Source organism: Dermacentor andersoni, chromosome 1 (genome assembly GCF_023375885.2).
Source record: "Dermacentor andersoni chromosome 1, qqDerAnde1_hic_scaffold, whole genome shotgun sequence".
NCBI classification, from domain to species: Eukaryota; Metazoa; Arthropoda; class Arachnida; order Ixodida; family Ixodidae; genus Dermacentor; species Dermacentor andersoni.
This window is the reverse complement of record NC_092814.1, coordinates 126,089,377-126,112,667: the sequence shown is the minus strand read 5'-3', so window position 1 is coordinate 126,112,667 and position 23,291 is coordinate 126,089,377. Positions and strand designations below refer to the sequence as shown.

The following is a 23,291-nucleotide window of genomic DNA, read 5'->3' as shown; positions in this document are numbered from 1 at the left end:
TTCAAATTTTCTGTTGTCCCTTAGATTTTCCGGCATTCATAAGTTTATACATGGATATATAGAGTATAACTCCGAGTTTTTAGTTTGCTGGTCAAACCAGGTAGTTTTGCGGAGGCGACAGCAAATCTGTCTCAGGATCAAACGGACTTCACTACGCAATAGGGGAAGATTGGTTGTCTCTGCGTTATTGTGCGCCCGATTCGCAGCTGCGTCCGCTGCAGTATTACCAGGATTATTGCAGTGCCCAGGTACCCACTGAAATGCAATTACGTGGTTCATTGCGCTTGCTTCTGTAAGTTCTTTGAGCGTCTCATATAATAGCAAAGTGTTCAAAGAATTTTTCTGATTGCTCTGTAGTAATGTGAGAGCGGCTTGCGAATCGCTAAAGATAACGCATTTTTGTGAAGGATTGTCTGATGTTATGAAACGCAAAGCACACAGGATTGCAAACAGTTCTGTCACAGTTGAAGATGTCTCTCGGTATAATTTAAATGTTTGCTTTAGCGCTAAATGTGGAGTGATGAATGCTTAAGTCGAGGAATTTTTGTCACACGAACCATCTGTATAAACGTGGATGTACTAGGGATATAATGAGTAAATTTGGAAGAGTGCCAGTTGTGCGGCTACTATGGACATGTGTTTCTTAGATATAATCCCTTCTACCCATAATTCTATTTTAGGACATGTTAACATCCAGGGAAGGTAACTAACATCCGCTTTGTATAATTCAAATCTTGGTATATAAGTCCCTTCTAACTTCATCTCAGGTTACAGAAGGAGCTTCTGTAACCTGTTCATCACTTCTTGCAATGTAGGTATCCCGGCTGATCTGGGTATTGTACAAGTCAGTATAGAATTCTTCCACTGCTTTTACTATAGCTTTGAAATTTCCGATGATTTTACGCTGATTATCTTTCAGTGCATACATCTTAGCTTGTCCTATGCCAAGTTTTCTTCTCACTGATAGTGGGTGCGCAGCAAAAAAATTGTTCTTGACCGTGTCAGCTGTGAGATACTGCTGCGATGAGTATACAGGGTATTGGGTCAAAGATGGAAATGTTTTTGCGACTCACTGGACCCCCGCAAGCCATTGTCCCGCATGTGGCGTACCCTACGGGGTCTTTGCTCAAGTCCCCAGCAACGACACCCTTTCAACGCCCTTGCTCTCTATCAAAACCGCCGTGAGATAGACGTCGCAGAGGAATTGTGTGCGAAAGTCGCCGGCGGCACAGTTTTAGTCCCTGACATGACTTTAGGCAACATCCCCGGCCCACGAGATGCAAGTATGGACGCTCCATTCTCTATGGAAGAGTTAGAAGCTGCTATGGTGCTATGCAGGTGTTCGTCTTCACCAGGGCCCGATGGCATAACATATAATGCTTTGCGCCACCTAGGTCGAGAAGCACGAAGAGAACTCCTGAGCCTTTTTAATAGTTCATGGCAAGATGGTGTCGTCCCACAGGAATGGAAACGCAGCCGCCTGGTACCGCTTCTAAAAGCAGGAAAGTCACCGCTCGAACTGGCATCGTATCGGCCTATAGCGCTTGCCAGCTGCGTCAGGAAGCTCATGGAACGTATGATCCTCATGCGTCTCGAATGGTACCTTGCACACCACAAAATTTACCCTGACTGTATGGCGGGATATCGACGCGGTCGTTCATCGATGACAGTGTCATCGATCTAGTATCATCTGGAGAACAACAAAAATCTCGTAAGCGATTATCAGTAGCCCTCTTTCTTGACGTGAAAGGCGCTTACGACAACGTTTCCCATCAAACCATTCTAGACGCACTTTTGACAATTGAACTAGGAGGGCGAGTATATCGATGGGTCAGTAACTACTCGACACAAAGGTCCTTGTTCGTACGTACGGAAGACGGTCCGACTACCGACCACTACACATGCCGAGGCGTTCCCCAAGGCGGTGTTCTAAGCCCTATTCTTTTCAACCTCGCGCTTCTTGGGCTGGCCGAATCCCTACTGGAAACAGTGAGTGTTTCAATCTACGCCGACGACATCTGCATCTGGACATCAGCGGTCACTCGCCTGCAGGTTCGCGCACGGCTACAGAAAGCAGCAACACAGGCATCTGACTACCTTCACACACAAGGCCTTACCAGCTCAACAGAAAAATGTGCGTTAGTCACTTTTACGCGAAAAGCGATGACTCGTTATCCAGTATGCATCAATGGTCAGCCTATCTCCTACAAGAAAAATCAACGGTTTTGGGGCGTCATTGTAGACCGGCACCTCACTTGGAGCCCTCAGGTTGCCCACTTAAAGAAGAAACTCACATTGTTCACGTCTTCAAGTTCATCGCCGGCAAAACATGGGGATCGTCAGTGGGCTCCATGCTACAGTTATATCGAGGACTTTTCATCGGATTGCTACGTTACAGTTCTCCCGTGCTTGCTAAAACATGCAAGTCAAATCTTCGAGAACTTCAGAGCGTGCAGGCGCAGGCACTACGTGTTTGCCTAGGCCTTCCGCGGAGCGCCTCAACAGCTGGAGCAATTATAATGGCTCAAGACCATCCGATCACGACTTACATTAGCACCGAAACGCTTAGAGCCCATGTTCGTCATGTTTCAAGGATGCAGTCAAGCTCTGTTGCGTGCCTGCCAGAACGACGACCACAGGCGTCCTTCTCCAACAAGGTCAGCATCAATCATGCCTCCTTACCATCTCGTTTCACACCCACAGCACGTTCAACCTCAGCTTTGAGGTGTTTAAAACAACCTCAAGTGAGTCTTACGGTTCCAGGGATAAGAAAGAAGACCGACCTGCCTACCTTGGCCTTGAAGCAAGCAGCTCTGGATTGTTTGCACACTTTCTACTTTGATCGAGTCCACATATATACGGATGGCTCTTCCACTCAGACCAGCTCCACCAGCGCAGTGGTTATACCATCACGATCACTAAGCATCCAATACAATATTTCTCACTTGACAACATCGACCGGTTCGGAGCTTGTTGCCCTCCGAGGTGCCGTTGATTATATTAATAACCAACCGGCTAATCGGTGGGCAATATTCTGCGATTCGAAGGCGGCCTTACAATGTCTTCTGTCATCTCTTCGTCGCGGGTCATGTGAACAAATCGTGTCGTAGATACGAGAAATGCACCATCACATGATCGCGAAAGGACACGACGTTGTGTTTCAGTGGCTGCCTGGCCATTGCGGTATCTCCGGCAACGACCTCGCTGACGAAGCTGCTAGGGAAGCACACGAAAGAGCAACCCTTGTTTGTATACCTTTATCGCGGACCGTCGCAGCCCAACACTTAGGCATGCTAGCGCACTCTTTGACATTGGAGAAGTGGCACACACTTGAATTCACTCAGCATCGATTGCATTCCCTCGATCCCTCTATGCAACTGCGGCTGTTGCCAGGTCTTCCGCGAAAATAGGAAACAGTGCTGTGTCGCTTACGTTTGGGCGTCGCATTCACCAATGCATATGCATTTTTGATTGGAATGGCTGATAGCGCCGAGTGCAATGCCTGCGGTGTCGAGGAAACCATAGCACACCTACTGTGCTACTGCCCACCTTTTGAAATGAAAGACAAGACCTCTGCACAGCTCTGAATCAGCTAGATGGAAAGCCGTTCACCTTGAACAACATCTTGGGACCATGGCCTCGCATATCGCAGCTATAAAAGGCCACAAAAGCGCTGCTGCGATATTTGAAAGCTACCGGATTGAGTCAGCGTCTGTGATCCGGACTGAGTGACCGACTGATATCCCCAGAGGACTTTCTCTTCTTTTAATCATTGCGTCCCTCTTTCCCTTTCGCCAGTGTAGGGTAGCCAACCGGGCTCAGTCCTGGTTAACCTCCCTACCTTTCATTTATTATTTTCTCTCTCTCTGGCTCTCTCTATCTCTCTACGAAGACTTTAAATAATATGTAAAAATAGCCGTTCTGAAATAAAAGGTTGATTTCTTCGGAGACATGCCGTCAGTGGTGGCGACCATGAAGTAATGGAGGATACACGCTAATTGGTGGTGTATTAACAAACATCCATTACTGAACATTTAGGCTTTTAGTTTCAGTGGGCTCCTCGTATTGGGAAATTGGAGCTGTCCGCACAAGCCATGTCAACTGTTGGATCTAGAAAAAATGCGATCATTCGAAGAATTGTGGCACAAGGAATTTGGGCTATCAGAGCGCGCGAAACTGGGAGGCTGCAGCGATCGCAAAGCCGCGTCTCTCGAGGCGACTTTCTGCTTTCGTCGCCCAGCAATGGGCAGCAGCCAGCGCGCTGGGCTCTGTGCTCCTCGCTGTCGCAGCGCGCTGGCTGCCCGCTGATTTCCGCTAAGCAGGCACGGCTGCACAACTGTTCGGATTTAATTGCGCGATTGCAGCATGTAACCTGAAGTACGCAGTTAAAAAGATAAGTGGTGAATTTTTTCTAGTTAGTTACCGGCATATTCAGATTTGTCACGCAAGCATATTTAAATATTCGCCTAGGTGTAGCTTGCTGCTACATTTCCTGTTCTGTGGACTGATTGCCACACTCTTCCCCGAATACTTTTCATCATGTCTTTGCTATCACCAGCCAAAGTCAAACCATTGATTACATCTTCAATCTCTATTCTTCACATCAATGCCCGAAGTTTGCGCAGTAACCATGATACCATTTGCGTGTTTACTGACTCACTGAGTCACTCGTTTTCGTTTATTTGTGTTTCGGAAACATTGCTTGATAATGCGGATAGCAATTTATACGGTTTTTGTCCATACCAAGCAGAATGCTGCCATCGTATTGCGAATTGATATGGTGGTTCCGTTATATTTGTTTCCCCTCATAGGAGGTCTGTTAGAAAAGTATCCGACCTTATTCTTTTTTTTTGCGAACACCTGATGGATATGAAACAAGCGCGCTTGCATCAGCCGACCTTGAATCCTCGTGCGCATGCGCGAATTTTTTCCCGCCTGCCGATAGCGTCAGTCGCTGGGACGCAGCGTTTGAGTGAGATAGTGCGCAGTGCTCTCGTCAGTTTTTTATTGCAAGGAAAATGGCGGAGTGACTGGAGTAGTGCTACTGCATCAAATTTTGCCAGAAACTGGGCGACAGCCAAGTGGAAACCATTCGGAAGATTCAGACGGCTTTCGGTGACGATGCTATGAGCAGCACACAGAATAAGGAGTGGTACAACCGATTTAAAGACGGCTGCACATCGGTGGAGAGCGAGCCACACTCTGGTCGGCCATCAACATGCCGAAATGATAGGTCATTGCCGAAGTTAACGCTGTGATGATGCGGGACCGTCGTGTGACTATCCGAGAAAGTGCAGAAGAGGTGGGCATCAGCACCTTTTCTGCACATTCCATTATGGCCGAAGATTTCGCCATGAAGAGAGTTGCGGCGAAATTCGTGCCTAAGCTGCTCACGGTGGAGCAAAAGCAACTTCGTGTTGAAGTCTCACTGGACATGCTGGAGTCAACAAACAGTGACCCCCACTTCATGAACACCACAATCACTGGTGATGAGCCTTGGGTGTACGGGTACGACCCGGAAACCAAATCTCAGTCGTCACAGTGAAAGCATTCTACGTCACCAAGATCAAAGAAGGCCCGCCAAGTGCGCAGCAACGTCAAAGTGATGCTGACTGCTTTCTTTGGCTCCCGCGGTGTGGTACACCCCGAGTACGCACCACAGGGTCAAACAGTCACCAAAGAGTACTACAGGGATGTCCTCCATCACCTACATGATGCTGTGCGGCGCAAGAGACCGGAGTTGTGGTCAACAGGAAAATAGCGCACCCATCACGACAATGCTCCTGCACATTCCTCGCACTTGGTCCAGATTTTTCTGGCGAAAAACCAGACTCCTGTAGTTCAACAGGCTCCTTACTCTCCTGATATGGCCCCCTGCGACTTCTGGCTGTTTTCCAAAATCAAGAGGCCATTGAAAGGAGCGCGATTTCAGACAAGAGAAGACATTATGGCTGAAACGACAGCTGAGCTAAACTCCCTTCCGAAAGAGGCCTTCTCGGAATGCTTCCAACAATGGTAGCACCGCTGGGAGAAGTGTGTGGAGTCCCAAGGAGACTACTTTGAGGGTTATTAGGTTTTCAACGCTCTAGTTATGCTAGTTTTTTTCTTCGGCCAAAGGTTGGATACGTTTCTAAAAGACCTCGTATTTAATATAAACGTAGGCTTGATCTTTTTCTTAATATAAATCATTGTGAATCGGTATGGACTGAAACTGACTTACATCTGAATTCCCTTAATTGTAACAGTTTTATTCTTGGCTGTGTACACCGCTGCCCTTCTTCCTCTATCCATTATTTTCTGGGTGAACTCTCCGTGGTTTTGAAAAAAACTTTCTCTTTAAAATAAGCAAGTCCTAATTGTGATATTAACATCAACTTACTTGACGTCGACAACGGAAGTGTAACAGCTTATACAGACTGTTCTGCTGGTTTTGGACTGGAGTCATAAATTATCTCTCCTACTATGTGTTCTACTCATGGTACCAACACGCTTCTAAAGAACCATGCTCTAAATAACATCGCGCCAACTCCAAACTCTGGTGTCACAGATACTCAGATTACAGACAATTCTCCAATATTCGCCTCCTTTAAGGCCAATACCTCAGTGCGAGCCTTGCTACTTTTCCTCCAATTTTGACGGAGATAGTTTTGTTAACACTATAACAAATACTAATTGGTCTGTAATTAACTCCCTGCATGATCTCGATCAAGCTCTTGAACATTTTTGTTCCATCTTTCTAGAAGCCGTTCGCGCTAACAGAACTACAGTCAGATGCAGGAAACATTGCAAGTTTCCTGGTAATCCTTGGGTAACGAAAGGTTTACTGACTAGTATGAGAAAAAAAAGGAAAACCTAAACAAAAAGACTAAAAAGAAAGCTTTTAATGTACGCTTAACGGCACGCTATAATATTATTGTAATATTCTGAATAACTTGCTAAAGAAGTCTAAACGACAGTATTACGCAAATGAACTTGTAAAACCCAAGAACAATTCCAAAATACAATGGCAGCTTCTTAATGCGTTCATGAACTTATCTAAGTTCGGTAATACTGTGGACAAAATAAATTACAACAATAAAACTCATACTGATTCTTCTAGCATAGCAAATAGTTTCACTGACTATTCCTATAACATATACTGCAGTCCTCATTACTACTACTTATCCCATTTATCGCTGCAATCATTCTTTTTTTCTCTTCTCCGTTACTGCAGATGAGGTATGTGCCATGATATTAGCTTTAAAGAATACTAGCCCTGGCTTAGATAACATTTCTGTATTTCATCTAAAACTTGTTGCACCACTTATTTCTGATACACTTTGTGTTATATGCAATAATATTTTTAATTGTGTGTATTTTTTTACTTCGCTTAAAAGGGCTAAGATTATTCCTGTACATAAGAAAGGTGATAAAACGGAGGTGTTTAACCATCGCTCTATTTCTATTCTATTGTCGATTAGTAAAATTGTTGAGAAGTTATTTTGTAAGGGCCTCAATATTTACTTTAAAAATTTAATTTGTTGCGATCTTCTCCATTTGGTTTTCGCGCTGGCAGTATAACTAACTTAGCTTTAATAACCCTAACCGTCTACATTCATCACTCGATTGATAAGGGTAACTTCGTTGGTTTTGTATTCTTGGACTTCACTAAAGATTTTGATACCATTAATCATAACGTACTTTTCACTAAGCTGAAAGCCCTGGGAATTAACGGTCCAGTATTAAACCCCTAAAATATTACCTGCATGATAGAGAACGAACAGTCTTTTTTTTTGGAGGTGCTTATTCTGATACTACAGTCATTAACCAAGGTGTACCACAAGGTTTCATATTAGGTCCCTTACTATTCTCCATTTATATTAACGATTTACCCACCTGCCTTAAATCGCCACGTTGTGTACTATACGCAGACTATACTACTATCTCGCTGCGTGACAATTCTTTAACAACCTTAATCCTTAAACTAAACAATGAACTTGACTATATTGTTACATGGTGTTCTTCCAATCATTTAATTATCAATCCTTCAAAAACTCAATTCACGATTTTCCTATCTAGCCAAAGAATGCTACCTGGCTTGCCTGAGATAACTCTAGATGGTCATCACATTCCCGTATCCGACTGTGCATCATTTTTGGGCATCAAATTATATTCTAACTTTAAGTTTTCTCAACACATTGCCTTAATTAAGCAAAAGTACACTTTCGGTATTTGAGCATTAATCAAATCAAGAGCATATTTTTCTAAAGACGCATTATTAGCACTATACTTTGCTTTCATTCACAGTCACATTAATTACGGCATTCTTTCCTGGGGAAACGCATATCATTGTCATATCTTGTCTATTGAGCACTTACAAAACCAAGCAATACGCATTATCCCTAACAGCGGATTTTTCACGAGGGCTACTCTACTACTTCGTCAAAAAACCATCCTTGTTGTAAGAACTTGTTCAACTATCATATAGTAATTATGCTTCATCAATTACTTACTAAACAGCTTTCATGCCAATTAATTGATTCCAGGTACCTCATCAATGGTAATAATACCAGATTTGCAGGTAACTTCAATTGTCTACTGCCTATGGTTCATTCTAACTTTGACCTTTGCACAGCTCTCAATCAGTTAGATAGAAAACCATTCACCTTGAACAAGATCTTGGTACCATGGCCTCGCATATGGCAGCTACAAAAAGCCACCAAAGTGCTGCTGCGATATTTGAAAGCTACCGCATTGGTTCATCATCTGTGATGCGAACTGAGTGACCGCATGATATCCTCAGTGGACTTTCTCTTCTTTTAATCTTTCCGTCCCCTTTTCCCTTTCCCCTATGTAGGGTAGCCAACTGGGCTCAGTCCTGGTTAACTTCCCTACCTTTCATTTATTATTTGCTCTCTCTTGGAAAAATGACATCATCATTCGCTGCTCTAAGACTGTAGAGTGCTTTACCGAACACCTTAAATCTTCATCCTTTCATGCATTTAGTCATGCCCTTAAGCTTTTTTATGTGTATAACTAAATTTACGTCATTCATTAAACTACGTTGGCCATTTGTATGTATTGACAGTTTTTTTTTTCAATATAGGCTTGTATATAGACAATTTGTTTTCGTTAATTTAATTTTTCTATGTTGTATTTTTTGCGATTGTGTTTGTTTCTTTTATTTAGCTTGTCCATGTTTAATACATCTATCTCTCCGTTGTTATTATTAACCGATGGTGCCGTTGCAGTCTTTGACAGTGGAAACCTCATCTGTATAGTGTCTATTATCCATTCATTCTATTTAAAGGATAATAAACTTTAACTGAAAACTGAAGGAACGTCCACCTCTTCATGAAGTGCGCCTGAAAGGGTGGAACTAGATTACTCGTTACAGGGTACTTTTAAAATTATCTTCATACATAAAAAAAAATATGCGGGCTACATTGCTGTATAGCACGTTAGGTTACGATATTGGAGAATGCATTCAAGATTCATTAGAGGCAAAGTCAGCCCTAGTACGTCACGAGCTCTCCATCTTGACCAATGTGTCTACACCCACTATTACACGGTGTATTAAGGTTTCATGCGCGGCCGACACGCACCGTGCGTTTTATGCGGTGGCCTAAGCAATCCAAACATTCCCAAAGTTGCCGAAGCGTTGCGAATTCCCCACAGCTGGGCGTTTCTCACGCTAACTAAGGGCCGTTTGCAGCCGGACGATTCTCGTTTCTTTTAAGTTTCCCTTTCCCACTTTGGTTTCATCGTCTTCTTTCTTTCACGCTTTCGCTCAGTTCCCTAAGACACCCTTCGCTTTCTTCCGTTGCTGCGCAGCCGGTTTGTTCTTTGTTTCCGCCAGCAGCCTGCCCCTAAACTACCGGTCGGTGGCCACCTCCCGGTCAATCACGCAGCACTAATCGGTCGAATATACAAATGGCGAACCCGGCACGCACGCGCAATCCTTTGCATCAGAGCCAGCGCACCGGGGCCTAACGAACGGCGGTCATTAGGAAATCGCGGCTGCAACACCTTGCGGCCTTTCAACCCCGGCGCGGGTCGGCGCATAGAATAAGACCCCTCGCTGTCTCCCTGAACCTTCCCATCGGTGCCAGTGGAAACAGGCAAACGGAACGGGCCTCTCGCCCTGGGACGCGCCGGCTCTAGATAATGCAGACAGCTCCGTAATATCACCGCCTCGCTATTCTCGACAAGTTGAATGAGGAACTCGTTTCATTTCATTTGTTTTTTTGATTTAATGTTCGTTTCATAAAAACAGTAATAATACGCTGGCCTTACAACGTAAGCTTCGCCATTGAAGTAAACAAAGCTAAGGGATGTTAAAGTTTTCACGTTAAAATTAAGCGGGTGTTAGCTCATTGGTGTGCTTTATTCTATTTGTAAGTGAAATTATCGTAGAAAAGCAGTCGATAAGATCGTTAAATGCTTTAAATATTTCACCAGCTGTCAAACGTTTTAAGAAGAAAAATGATGACTGATGAAACAAATTTAGAAATTTAATCTAATTATTCTTGCTTGAATTAAATACAAAGCATCTAACAATACAGTTTGCCCCTTAGAGGTCGTTGACAAGCAAATTTATTTTGCTGATAAGCACTCCTCAGGGAATCGATTAGCTCCAAATTCGCGTAGCTTGCGGAGCTTGTAACCATCGCTTTGGTAAATTGAGCAAATAAAGTATGGCACACGTTGCCACTTCACAAGATATTAAAAACCGCCAACGTCATTTTGATTTTCTTAGAACGGTCGTCTGTGATCCTTCACGATATACTTTTATGCTAGTCGAACATGGAATATTCATGTGTCGCAAAAGAGAGCGTGCTAATTTGTGGTCGGACCTCCATGACGCTTTAGAACCGATTCCGCGGCATCCTAAATTAGTGAGAGACCTTGTCGGAAACTATTACCGTAATGAAGGCGCCTTGCGCGCTGGAGTTGCACGCCAAGCCGTTACCTTCGGGTTCGAAATTCCAGCTGCTTGGAGTGTCCGTATTAACCGGACCCGACTATAGTAGGCTGGCGCTGGGCTTCGCACGGCTCAGTCAGCTGCCGCAGCAGAAGCAGCAGACGTCCCTCTGAGGTGTGTACGCAGACGCCGGAAGGTCACGCCCGGTCGGGTCGCCCGGTTACAGGCTGCAGCATTCCCTGGGCTGCAGTGAGAGTGTCCTGCTAACATAAGCACCGCTGATGCTCCCCCTCCTCTCGGCCCCGTTGCTGCAAGCCACGCGCTTCTCGCCTCACTTTAAATGGCGGCGTTCCGAGAGGGATGATTGGCTTCGCCATATTCGCACTGATGCTTGTCATGCATCGGTCTCGTCCAGTTTCGTTCTCTCTTTTTTTTTAACAAATTTATGCGCGACCCCCCGGCCGAACACTGCCGGCACTTTCTCTCGGCCGCACTCTCGCCGACGGCACGGCGCTACTTAAAGGCGAGCGCAGCAAGCGGCAGGAGTCGTACAGCACAGCTCCCCAACCGGCAGTGATCAGCGCGGTGAGTCCGTATCTGCTGCCCGCTCCATTCGGATACACATACTACGCTGCTGTGCAGGCACGGCTGTGTCACTGAGTGCCCAAGTGCGCGTTTCTTGTGTCTCGCGCCGATCGCTAGTCGGCCCCTGCGCTGGAGCTGTTCTACGCATGCTTGCCAGGGAGGTTGCGTAGCGGAGTTTTAAAGGGTTTCTGGCCTAAGTGCTGGGTTTAATTCTGCGCCTTAAACCCCTGAGCAATCTCACCATTGCTCAAGGGTTGTGGCCTCCTGCTGTAACTGCCCTATCTGTTCACTTCGATCGTACCAAAATGTGTGGTCAAGTTTGTGTACCGTGGTCAGCTAGTTTACACGTAACGTCGTTTTTGCCTTTTCAAATGTCTTCAGCTTCATACTGTCATTCCTAAGTTATCCTGCTGGAAATTCAAGTATAGTGCTCGGGAAAGCAAGTCTTCCAAACTTTGGCGAATGAGGCTTTTGTTACTATGGTGAGCTAATGTGCTTGGCCCGATCATTACAACCACATGGTCATTGTCTTTTCGTTCCTAAGTGAACCTAATATCGGTGTGTGTTACAGATGTGTTGATATTGTGCAACGCACACGCACAGTTTCTATGTGTTCCGTATCACCAAGGTTCATCCATCACCAAGGTTCATCCACAGTTCTTGTGATTGTATTTCAACTCATCTCAAAGTGGCGCCTATGATTACAGGCGGTGGGAACATGAAAGGCTCCGGGTTAATTTTTACCAGCTATGTATCTTTAACACTATATGTAAGCTCTGTACAAAGGTGTTTTTACATTCAGTTGACACCAGCTTCTAAAGGAGTCAAGCCTTCAATTTTGTGCTCGCTTCGGTATTTTCCCTTGCTCTGTTCGGCCCCTTGCCATCTTCCGTCTAATAGCCTAGTGCATAAAAAGGCCGTTAGTTAAATAGAATATGACACGGTACCTGACCTTTTCTGCACGCTTAACTTCAAAAGTGAATGACGCGAAAAGCTGACTTTTTCGTGGCCAATCATTTTTTTTTCTTACATCCCCAAAACAATGTACAGTGGTTTCCGTGCTACGCTACAGGGAGACGTGTTTGTTGCCAGAAATACAAATCATGCAACGTGTATTTTGTTCTAGTTCTACAGTTCTGCATCTTGAAAGATAGGTTTCAACAAAGCCATGATGCACGTGCGTTAATACGCTACAAAGTTTTCGGATTTCAGTAGACATGATGAAACGTACCCTCATCCAAAATAAAGACAACAAGAAAATGAAAACGGTGCCGAATCAGAGTCCAACTTTTCGCTCGCTCGGCACTTGCCGAAAAACAATTCTCCGCAATAGCAAAGAAAACATACATCCGGTTATATTTAAAAAATGCGGCTTCTGTACTACCGGGACGTTTCAATAGAGAAGTTTTTTAGTAAACAGAGAGAGAGCACATCGGCATCTCCAAACGGGCCGTGACTATTTTACAGACAGCTAAAAGGAAAAATTTTAGGAAAGCAGCAAAAAGGAAAGTGGAAGGGATAGAGGGACCATGAGGATATGAGGGCGCAGTTTCCTTGTATTTGTATTTTGTATTTGTATACATTCGCGTGAATTTTGATTCATTACCATGTAGAGGGCTGACTACAGCCTCCTAAGTTGAGTTTTAAGAAGTGGTCTGGTGGAACGGCGAGCTCCTTAAGCTAGCGCAGAAATAGAACTAACTTCGCGATTGAAAAAAAAATCAAGACACAGAGAAGGGCCCGGACGATGTAATGATTGTTTTAATGTTTCGTTCTTTTCGGTCTTCGTCATTGGCTCGTATGAAGCCGCACGCCGCCACCGCCAAGAGCGGCCATTCAGCGAGACGGATGACAATAAATTAACAGAATCACACGAAAAGGATCCTTACATAATACTTGTACAGGCAGTATTTTTCTGGCGATAACGACGCAACTACTCAGCATTACCTGGTATTTACCAAATTGTGATAATATGACAATTTTCCGCTTCTATCTCACAGTGTTTAAGAAATATTGTTTCGTTTGAAACGCTTAGAGACATTGTATTGCTATGGAGAGAGCGGCGTAGAGAACATACATCAATGTCAAGTGCCAAAACTATTCCAATCGCTATTCTTGTTCACCCGATATTGCTTGCAAGAAAAAAAAACAGAAGAGAGAGAGAAAGCGCAGTTTAATATATTCAGCACTATTTACTATCACGATATGTAAGAAAAAACTGGCCACAATGTCTGTGAACGGCCCTGTAGCCTTTCCGTCATTCATTTGCGACCCTGTTCCTATAGTTTCTGATTATGAAAAGCCGCTTGTTTCAAAAGTACCTTTATTTATTGTCCCTATTACTTACGATTAAACGTTAATTTTTGAAAGCTTCCTTCAGATGGGTTACCAGCTTCAATTTTCTCAGCATAGATTGCGTGTGTAATGCACCGAAAACGATTTATGTCTGTGTTTAACCGACCGAAAGCGGGCGAAAACGCTTGTGTAGTTAGATTTAGGTTCGCCTTAAAGAAACCTATGTGGTAAAAAATAATTCGGAGCCTGCGTCCCGGACCGTAAAGATCGCAACTTAAAAGGCCAGCTGAAATGTACAGTATTAATTCTACAGCTCGTGCTATACTAATTTTATGGTCTTCTTTTTTCTTATAGGACAAAATGAAGTTCCTACTAGGTAAGTCACTGCTATTTTCTTATAAGTAATAATATTTTCCAACTAATAAAGCAGACCTGTGATTATTTTCTTCTATCGCTTGTGTATCTAAAAAAGAAAATGTTAATTTCTCAGTTAATTAACCTAATTGAATACATTGTAGGTATCCATGCTCCTGTACAAGAAACTTCTCTTACCTAGTAGCGTTTCCTCAATGGCTAGAGTTCGGGCGGCCACCTCTCATTACAGCAACGGGCGCGATAAAATGTCGATCAGCGACGCGATAACCAATCGCAGATGGCATATACGTAATTTAAATTTTATGAATACGGGCTCTAAAGTTAAAATGTTCACTTCGTGAAAAAATATTTACATGGCATTCTTTTTTAAAGTATACTGAACGCAGCGGGCGCCTGGATTCTGCAACAAAATTTTACGGACGTTATCTTAGGGCGAAGTGCGAGCTAGAAACAAGATCGATTAGAAAAACCGGAAGTTCAACGTTTACCCACATGTATTCAGTCATCGTCGAAATTTATTCGCCTCTTATTGTGTTTTTGTCTCAGTCACTACCTCTTTGTCTTTCTTTCAGCCTTTGCTGTAATGACCGTTGCGCTGGCACTGCCAAGGGTAAGTCACATAGAGTACCTTAATTAATACACCCAGGAAAAAAACAGTTCATGTGGTTAGCATTCATTACGGAAAGCCAAACACAGAATAATATCTCCACTGAGTATTATAGCAGTCATTCCTCCCATTGCCTTAGCACAAAGAGAAGTGCCACCTTTTCAGTCATGCAATCACATCACAACGCTCCACTTCCCCTTCCCAAGACTCTGACGTACTTACACATTCGAAGGAATAGCATTACAGTTGCCAGCCGACAAAATTACCACTGACAAGAATGAGCGTTTACTCATGTTACATGTCATTTCCTTTCTTATCTTTTAGCTTTGCTATATCTTAGTTTTGATCGTTATTCCTGTCTTTAAAATTGTCTTCTGTTGGTTATAAGCTTGAATTCTTGTCAGTGGGAGATTGTTGTCATCTGCTTCATCCTAGTGGAGAAAGTAAAGCTATTTGATTCTACCTAATTCTATTATATTCTAATGCCACCCATACACTCAATCAAAAAAACCTTGAGGCGCAAGTAGTGACATGTTGATTAGAAGCAGCTCAGTATGGCCCCGAGCATTATGGAGTTGCGCAACGTTGTCGATACTACGTTGGTTCAACATCGCAAAAAGTTAACGGGGCGCGGTGCCGCTGTCATTGTATTTATGTAACCTCCGGAAATTTCAGAAGGGATGCTGTTCGCATTAAAGCAATCGCATATTACAACAGCGCGTGATGGAACCTGCCTCCCAGTTTCATTTCACTTTTACGAGAATGCTATTGCATCGCAATACCAGTCTTTGTTGGCCTTTTATGCAACCTGCACTGCCATCGGTGGAATTAAAAAATAAGAGGGGGGTGGGGGGGAATATCTTCACCATCAGCTGATATTTCATCGCTAGTTTCATCATTCACTTGGATTTCAATAAAAAAACCACACTGCAAACTCATATAGTCACTAATCAATATAATACCTTTTTACAGCTTTATATAAAAAAGAAAAACCTATTTACGCACTACGCCAGCAATGTCTATATGTTCAACAGCATATACTCATTCTTAGTATTATCACTGCAGGGCAGTAAGCAGTAAGAAGCAGCGGGAATATCCACGCGTTCATACTGTAGGAGGGCTAAATGATCGGCTTTAACCGGTTAGCTATAGCATAAGCCTCAGCGCTGCAGGTCATTTTTTTTTTACCGTACAGCAACTCTTTTTCCTCTCGCATTTTCGCCGTTGCAGACAAAACGGGCAGCGTACGAGCTGCCTGACGGCGCCGAACTGCTGCTGGGCGGCGTCAAGACCTCGTTCCAGTGCCCGGCCAAGAACGGTTACTTCGCCGATGTCGACAACGCCTGCCTCATCTTCCACGTGTGCAACGTGGTCCCCAAAGACGACGGCAGCACCGAGGTGCAGCAGTACAGTTTCCTGTGTGGAAACCAAACCGTGTTCAACCAGCTGAGCCTGACGTGCGCCTTTGCCGAGGAAGCCGTTCCGTGCAACAATGCGCCCGACTTCTTCTACGTGAACGACAACATCGGCAACCCGACGGCGCCGTTCCTCACAGAGGCCGACGTGCAGAAGGCGGCTCCACTCATACCGGGCTTCAGAGCGGGCGGCGGCGCAGGGGCGGAACAACCCGGCCGCAGGCCTTTCTAACAAGGCTCGCACCCAGCAGCACCACCGTTTCCTCTCCCCCACCGGGCCTTTACACGCAGTAGGGCTATAGTATTAGCTGGGTTCAGCTTCTATGGGGCCAAAAAGGGCTATTAATCCTCGCCGCAATAACATTCTTCAACGACGGACTGCGACGGCCAGACATAATCGTCCCGGGAGTCCGGGCCAGTTTTCTCATTTTTTCGACGGAAGGAAGACATTCACCGAGGCGAATCAGCTTGTGTCAACTTGGGAGAAAACTTCAAGCAGGTTGAAGCTTGGACATTTGCTCGGGCGGAAACACGGCAACCTAACATTGTCACCTCGGACTTTGCCCTATTTTTCTTTCTTGTACACCTGTTCTTGCTTCCCGATAAGTGCGGTTCTTACCATTTTCCTGTAGTCACATGTATATTTTTTTTAATTCATGCACAGTTCGTGGACAACGTCAGTTCGGTTGCAAATGACATCGCGTGATATGCCGCCATCTGTGCTCTGCGTACCTCATTTCTTCTCTTGCTAACCAAGACCCATTTATTTTGCTTTGGTGAAAGGACAGCCGCAGCCGGGAAATCCTTTGTCGCTTTTGGTGAAAGGCTTGGCTCGGCGGTGCTTTGCGTGTGAAGGAAATACTCATATGGCAAATGTGCTACATTGCATGCTCGCTTCATTCTCATCATCCTAACCTAAGCGGCGAGGTTGCTTGGAGAAATGTCTGGTCTTCTGGTGTACTCTTACTCGCTTGCATGGCTACGAGGAACAAATGTACATTGCTCACATATTGCAAGAACCTGTACTGTATACTTTGCTTGCATAAAATGTTTTGCTCAGAATGCCTCTGTTTCGTGAAAATCATGTCTGGAAGGCCCGTCACTCGGGACACCAGGGGTGTAGCGAAAGGAGGGTGGACCTAGTTTCAGATTCGGCTGTCTTCGTGCATGTACGTGCGTGTTCTGGTTGGCGGCTTAAAAGCCAAGAGGTGTAAAAAAAGCTTTATTTTTATTTGCTGCAGTCAGCCGACTCGATTTTGGTAATGCCACCAAGGCTGGGAATAAACCTTCACTCTAAACACGGTAGCTTTGTTCAAGGTGCACATTACCGCATTTTATAGGTTAGCGGCGCCGTTTACCATAAATAGCCATAAGAAATATGTAGCAGCCCTTATCTTAGCAGCCCTTATTTCCATGGACAATACATTACTTATATTCATCGCCATGCGTCATGTTATAATGATCATGATGGCGATTTACTTGCATCCCCGCAGCAACGGGGCGATGAAAATAGGGCGCTCTTTGCCACCAATCTGTTCTTACCTATTCCAACTGTTTCTAGCCATTTTCTTCGTTAGCTCTCCGCGATTGGTCAAACATTTTTGTGGCCACGCCCACTTTGCTTGCCTGTCCCGAGACGTCACGAAAACCGCGAAAACTCCCCATCACAAAATTAACGTGTACACACTGATTACGCATGATTAGGTCCAACGAAAGGAAACAATGCTTTCCGATTGCACGCCTCTGGTGAAAACTTTTTCTGGCCACGCCCAGCTAGCCTGTTTGTCATGCTGCGTCACAACATCACGAAAGCTCACCACGTCAAAGTGACGTGTACGCAATAAAGATAATTTAATATCCCGAACAATACTGGACTTTCTTTTTAATAGCCGGAAACTGCCCTGTTGTGAAAGAAATAGACGATGGCTGTGCACTGAACGTGCAGGCGCTGTGCACTCAGAGCTGCCAGTGAGAATTTAGGTCTTTGCGTACAATGAAAAGTTTGCGTGGCAGAATAACGTTGCCAAGCCCTTTCGGCACGTATACCACAACGCTCTGCTATATATATTCTTCAGTGAGCATCCATTTTGGCAGCATTTTTAACGCCCCCTTGAACGCCGCCGCAATCGTTGACGAGCCACCGCAAGCTAAGCAAGGGGAAGCGGACCAGTCGGAGAAGCCGGCAACGCTCTCCTTACGGGGTCATCTACTTTCACTGCGCTAGATTTGCACCACCGAAACCCTCTTCTGCGCGCTCTTCGTCTCTTGTCAACCAATTATATAAGAAGAAGGCGTCATGGTCGACAATGCTATTCGCTTTGAAGCGAAAGAAAAGTCATATATAAGCGAGGAGAGCATTTGACGGCGCTGTTGAAACAACCTTGGGGGTCATCGCTCATGCTTTTGTCTCAGGTTACGTAAATTTGACGTCAGGAGATTGGAATAAAGTCAGAATTGAATTGCATTACGTTATAGCGACCATAGTCACCTAGCCTACTTGAGCTAATCAGCCTACTTCAGCTAAACTTATCCGCAGAAAGGCCACACACAACTTTCAGTCGTATAATTGTTGCCAATCGTACCTCGTTGTCATCTAACTACATGCCTGTAGCAATACCATCCTCACCTTTATGGTGCCTTCACAAACCTGAAATACGCCTCACCATCCCAGGAATCACGAAGAAAGCTAGCATGCCGTTTGTTTGCCCTAAAGCAGGCCACATTAGGACTTTTACATGAGGTGCACAGTGGCCGCGTACACGTTTACATCGATGGCTCAGTCACATCTGCAAGTTCAGCTGCTGCTGTGGTGATACCAAGATCCGTCAAAATACAGCTAAAAACATCACATGTATCATCAATGACAGCTGCTGAACTGGTAGCCCTGCGTGCGGTTCTTCATTTCATTCAGGGGGAACCACCCCATGCATAGTCAATCTCCTGTGATACCAAGGCAGCCCTACAGAGTGTACTTAACAGGTTTAACATGGATAGGCGGGCTAGTTGGTGGTCGATATTGGAATGCATTATGTAACCGGGCAAACGACAACGGACGAAAAAGGAAACACACAGGACATGCGCTTGTCCTGTGTGTTTCCTTCTTCGTCCGTTGTCGTTTGCGTGGTTACATAATGCATTCCAATAACTACAGAGTGTACTCTCAGCACTGCACCATGGATCGCATGAGCAGCTCGTCGCAGAGATCAGAGAAGTCCACCATCACCTAGTTGACGAAGGAGGCGATATAATATATCAGTGGTTGCTTAGTCACTGTGGCATGCATGACAATGATCGAGCGGAGGCAGCTGTCCGATCTGCCCATGATGGCGTCAACTGCGTTGCCATTCCTCTTTCGAGATCCGACGCAGCGAAAAAACTTTCCGCACTTGCGCGTGGCCTGACATTAGCTCAATGGAATTCATCCGAGTTCACAAGTGCACGCCTTCATACCCTGGACCCTAATTTACAGCTCCGTAGTCCGCCCGACCTTCCACAACGTAACAGCACCCTTCTAGTCCGTCTATGGCTAGGAGTAGCATCTTCAAATGCGTACTCCTTTCTTATTGGAATGGCGGACAGCCCACTTTGTGACTTCTGCGGGTGCAACGAAACAATCGTGCACCTTCTTTGTCAGTGCCCTCGTTTCAAACCGCAAAGAGGAGCCCTCTCAGCCACCCTAGACCGACTGGAAAAGCGCCCAATAACGGAAAACAACATCCTTGGAAGCTGGCCTACGCGAACATCAGCGCGATCCGCTATGAAGGCGCTGCTGCGTTACTTAAAAGACACGGGACTTTGTGACAAATTGCGACTGCAAACTGTGTGACGTATAGGATTGGATGGTGACACTGCGTAACACTGGGAACGCCTTCGCAGACTGCGTGACAGAGGCCACAGAAACAGTTCTTCTTTATGCTGTGTACGTGTGTGTGTGTGTGTGTGTGTATGCTTATTTTTTCATTTTCTTATTCTTTTTCTCTGTCTCACCTATCGCATCCCGTTGTCCCTCCCCCGGTACAGGGTAGCCAACCGGAGATAATCTCTAGTTAAGCTCCCTGCCTTTCCATTGCCTTTCTCTATCTCTCTTCAGATGAACATGCTAATCAGTATAGCATTGATATATGTTCTCTAAACCTAACACATGATGCCGCAGTTACTTATAGTTGCCTCCTGAAACTTTGTGCTAATTGATACAAACTTTTCAGCCTAACATTACTTTAGAGATCATACTCACATAACTTGGGGCAGGCTTATCAATATTATGGTATTTTACCTCTATTTTGACCACGTAGCGTTTGCCTAACGACCACTTAGTTTTCGTTAGGCGACCGCTATTCAGATTACTGAGTTTAGAGCAAAAATGTACCTTGAATTAAGTGAAACCAGCTGCTTTGTACGTTTTTAGAATAGTTCGCTGATGTCGCTAGCTTTTTTTTTTTTTTTTTGCTGCAACGAAGAAGTATTTTGAAATCTTAATACATACAACACTGCCTTTCTTATCCTCATACCCTGCGTGGCGCCATTCACTTATGCAGAAGCTGGAACAAATCACCTTTGCCCCACATCTTGGATTATATAAAGTCATTATAAGTACCCACGCGTCACTCCAATTCACACTCGACTACGTATACCAAATGGATCAAATTAAGATAGTGCTCAAGTCTGTTCTCTCCAGAAAACATCATAAACAAGAATTTCCACCATAAGAAGGCATTCCGGCTTGTTACCGAGCCTAACATCTGCGCTTTAATTTTCTTTTTTAATCTGCAAATTTTGCTTGCAATGTTTCTATTAGCACGAAGTGATGAGTGAACATGAACGGAATATGTATATGCACGCCACAGAGTAATCTAGCCTCGCGTAGCGGCTTTACTGAAAGTTAGAAACTAAGTTTGCCGCGCGCACTCAGTTTTTCACGGCCTACAGAAATCACGGCTGCCCACAGTCGGGAAACACGTTGGAAACGAGCGTGCCCTGCCTCAGCTAAGGGCATTGTCTGCGAAAAGAGAAGTGCACCAAGAAAGACAAAGCAGTAGTGGCACCTTGCTCGTGAAAGGAGACAATGCTTACGCATCACCAACTGATTGCGCAGCCGATCTTCCAGTCACGGGGGATCCCTACCTGACACTCGGATGCATTGTGCAGGTTAGCATTGCGAACATCACCATTACAGCTGTCATCGCTGCGGGACAAGTTACAATGTCCTCTTATGAGGAAACGCAACATTCTCTTCACAATGCTCATGGCCAGGCAGTTTTTTACTGTAGCTCCTCAAAAAAGGGTATCGGTATGTGTGGCGGGTCGGTCTGTGCCAGTTTCGCGATATGTCTGACCGAGACTTCGATTTTCTCTCATCATCATTTATGGTCGCGGCCATGCACAGCTGGCAAAGATCGGAGCGGGATAAGCTCAACGCATTAATCAGGAAGGCAATCAAGAGAGCTCTCGGCCTCCCCATATACACTCACACGGAACGCTTACTTCAACTCGGCATGCATAACACGCTAGAGGAAATAGCGGAAGCGCAGGAGAGGGCCCAGTTCGTGAGGCTATCTACCACACAAGCTGGAAGACACATCTTACAGGAGCTGGGCGTTCCCCCCACAGTAATCAAAACAAAGTTCTGCAGCATCCCTTGAGAGCAGCGGGACCGCATCACTGTCGCCCCGATCCCACGAAACGTCCATCCAGAACACAACGTGGGAAGACGTCGGGCGCGCGCGAAGGCTCTCCTGGAAAAGGCTCGTGAACGGGCTTCGGAGAACAGTTTCGTAGACGCAGCGCGCTACGCCGGCGGACAGACCTTCACTGTAGTTAGCGTAGATCATGAAAGGCAAATAACAAATGCAATCTCGATTCGGACGACATCCTCTGAGATTGTAGAGCAGGCTGCAATAGCGATGGCCTTATTGGACGACAAGAGGACATCAATCTACAGTGACTCGATATCAGCTGTTGGGTAATTTGCCAAAGGAACCATATCTGAGCTGGCCCTAGGGATACTAGGAAGCAAGGAGATCAAGCCACACACATTGATCTGGTTTCCAGCCCACATGGGACAGATCGAGGGTGCCCCGCCAAACCTCAATGAGTCGGCACACAGAGCTGCGCGAGGGATCATCAACCGCGTAGCTACCGGGCAGCGTGACGCTGGGGGTATTGACAATCGGGACTCTCCTTCCTCGTACACCGAAATTACTAAGCACTTTTATTTTGCTCGAAGGATCTACCCCCTCCCACATTTCAAACTCAATAGACCTCAGGCTTGGACACTAAGGCTTCTACAGACGGGGACATACCCAAACCCCCTACTTCTTCACAAGATGTACCCCGAAATTCGGACAACAAATAAATGTACACTATGCAATGACTTAGCGAACTTACCTCACATGCTCTGGTGATGTATCGCGTTACGCGGCGATGAAAGCAACACTTCTTCACGCTGGGATGCGGTCCTACACAGCCCAACCTCGAAGAACAGTTATGGGCTGTCCAACGGCCCCGGGACGCGGCGGAGAGGCTCGGCCTCTCTGTCATGACGTGGGAGCGGCCCGCTGCGCGCTAGTGCGCGCCCTAAAGGACCCTAAACAACCCTTTCAGGGTATTACATAAGGGGGGGGGGGGCAAAGGTAGCAATAAACATTATGATCATTATTATGCAATGGCAAACAAAACTTAGTATAAGCGTTAGAAGATGATGGGCGAAACAAAAAACTAAAGAAAAAGAAACAGTACAACTGCTAGCACAACCGGCAGTACAACAGAGCAGTACAAAAGGTAGACGTTAGAGTAACAGCGCAGTGGTGGCAGGCTAAGGGTTTAAATTACATAAAAATTGGCGCCTAAACTTATCTGAATCACTTTCATTTACTATGTCCTCGGCTAGCACATTCCATAGTTCAATAACAGTAGCTAAGCAAGAGAGAGAGAGAGAGAAGGGAAGACAGAAAGGCAGGGAGGTTAACTAGACTGAGTCCAGTTTGCTACCCTACACGTGGGGAGGGGAATGGGGAGTGAAAGAGGGAGAGAGAGAACTTAGGTATAGGATGTCTACAGTCTGGCACTCAAGTCTGTTTCCCTCAGGTAGCGAAAAAGCGCTCGAACTGCTTTC

At 45.3% G+C, this 23,291-nt stretch overlaps 1 protein-coding gene across 1 annotated transcript; it reads left to right on the top strand.

Annotated features, from left to right (window-relative positions):
- The first annotated feature begins 11,410 nt into the window (after positions 1-11,410).
- Positions 11,411-17,242, top strand: LOC126545843 (U-scoloptoxin(01)-Cw1a-like). Its single transcript, XM_050193846.3, has 4 exons — positions 11,411-11,488; positions 14,138-14,159; positions 14,731-14,768; positions 15,996-17,242. Exons 2-4 carry the CDS (start codon positions 14,144-14,146, stop codon positions 16,410-16,412), a joined length of 471 nt encoding a protein of 156 aa, XP_050049803.1. The 5' UTR covers positions 11,411-11,488; positions 14,138-14,143; the 3' UTR covers positions 16,413-17,242.
- Positions 17,243-23,291: the final 6,049 nt, after the last annotated feature.

Bases quoted from the DNA above. Each gene is read 5' to 3' on its own strand.
- LOC126545843 (XM_050193846.3), top strand. The intron at 14,769-15,995 runs GTAAGTCACATA...TCGCCGTTGCAG, and splicing joins TTGCGCTGGCACTGCCAAGG to ACAAAACGGGCAGCGTACGA.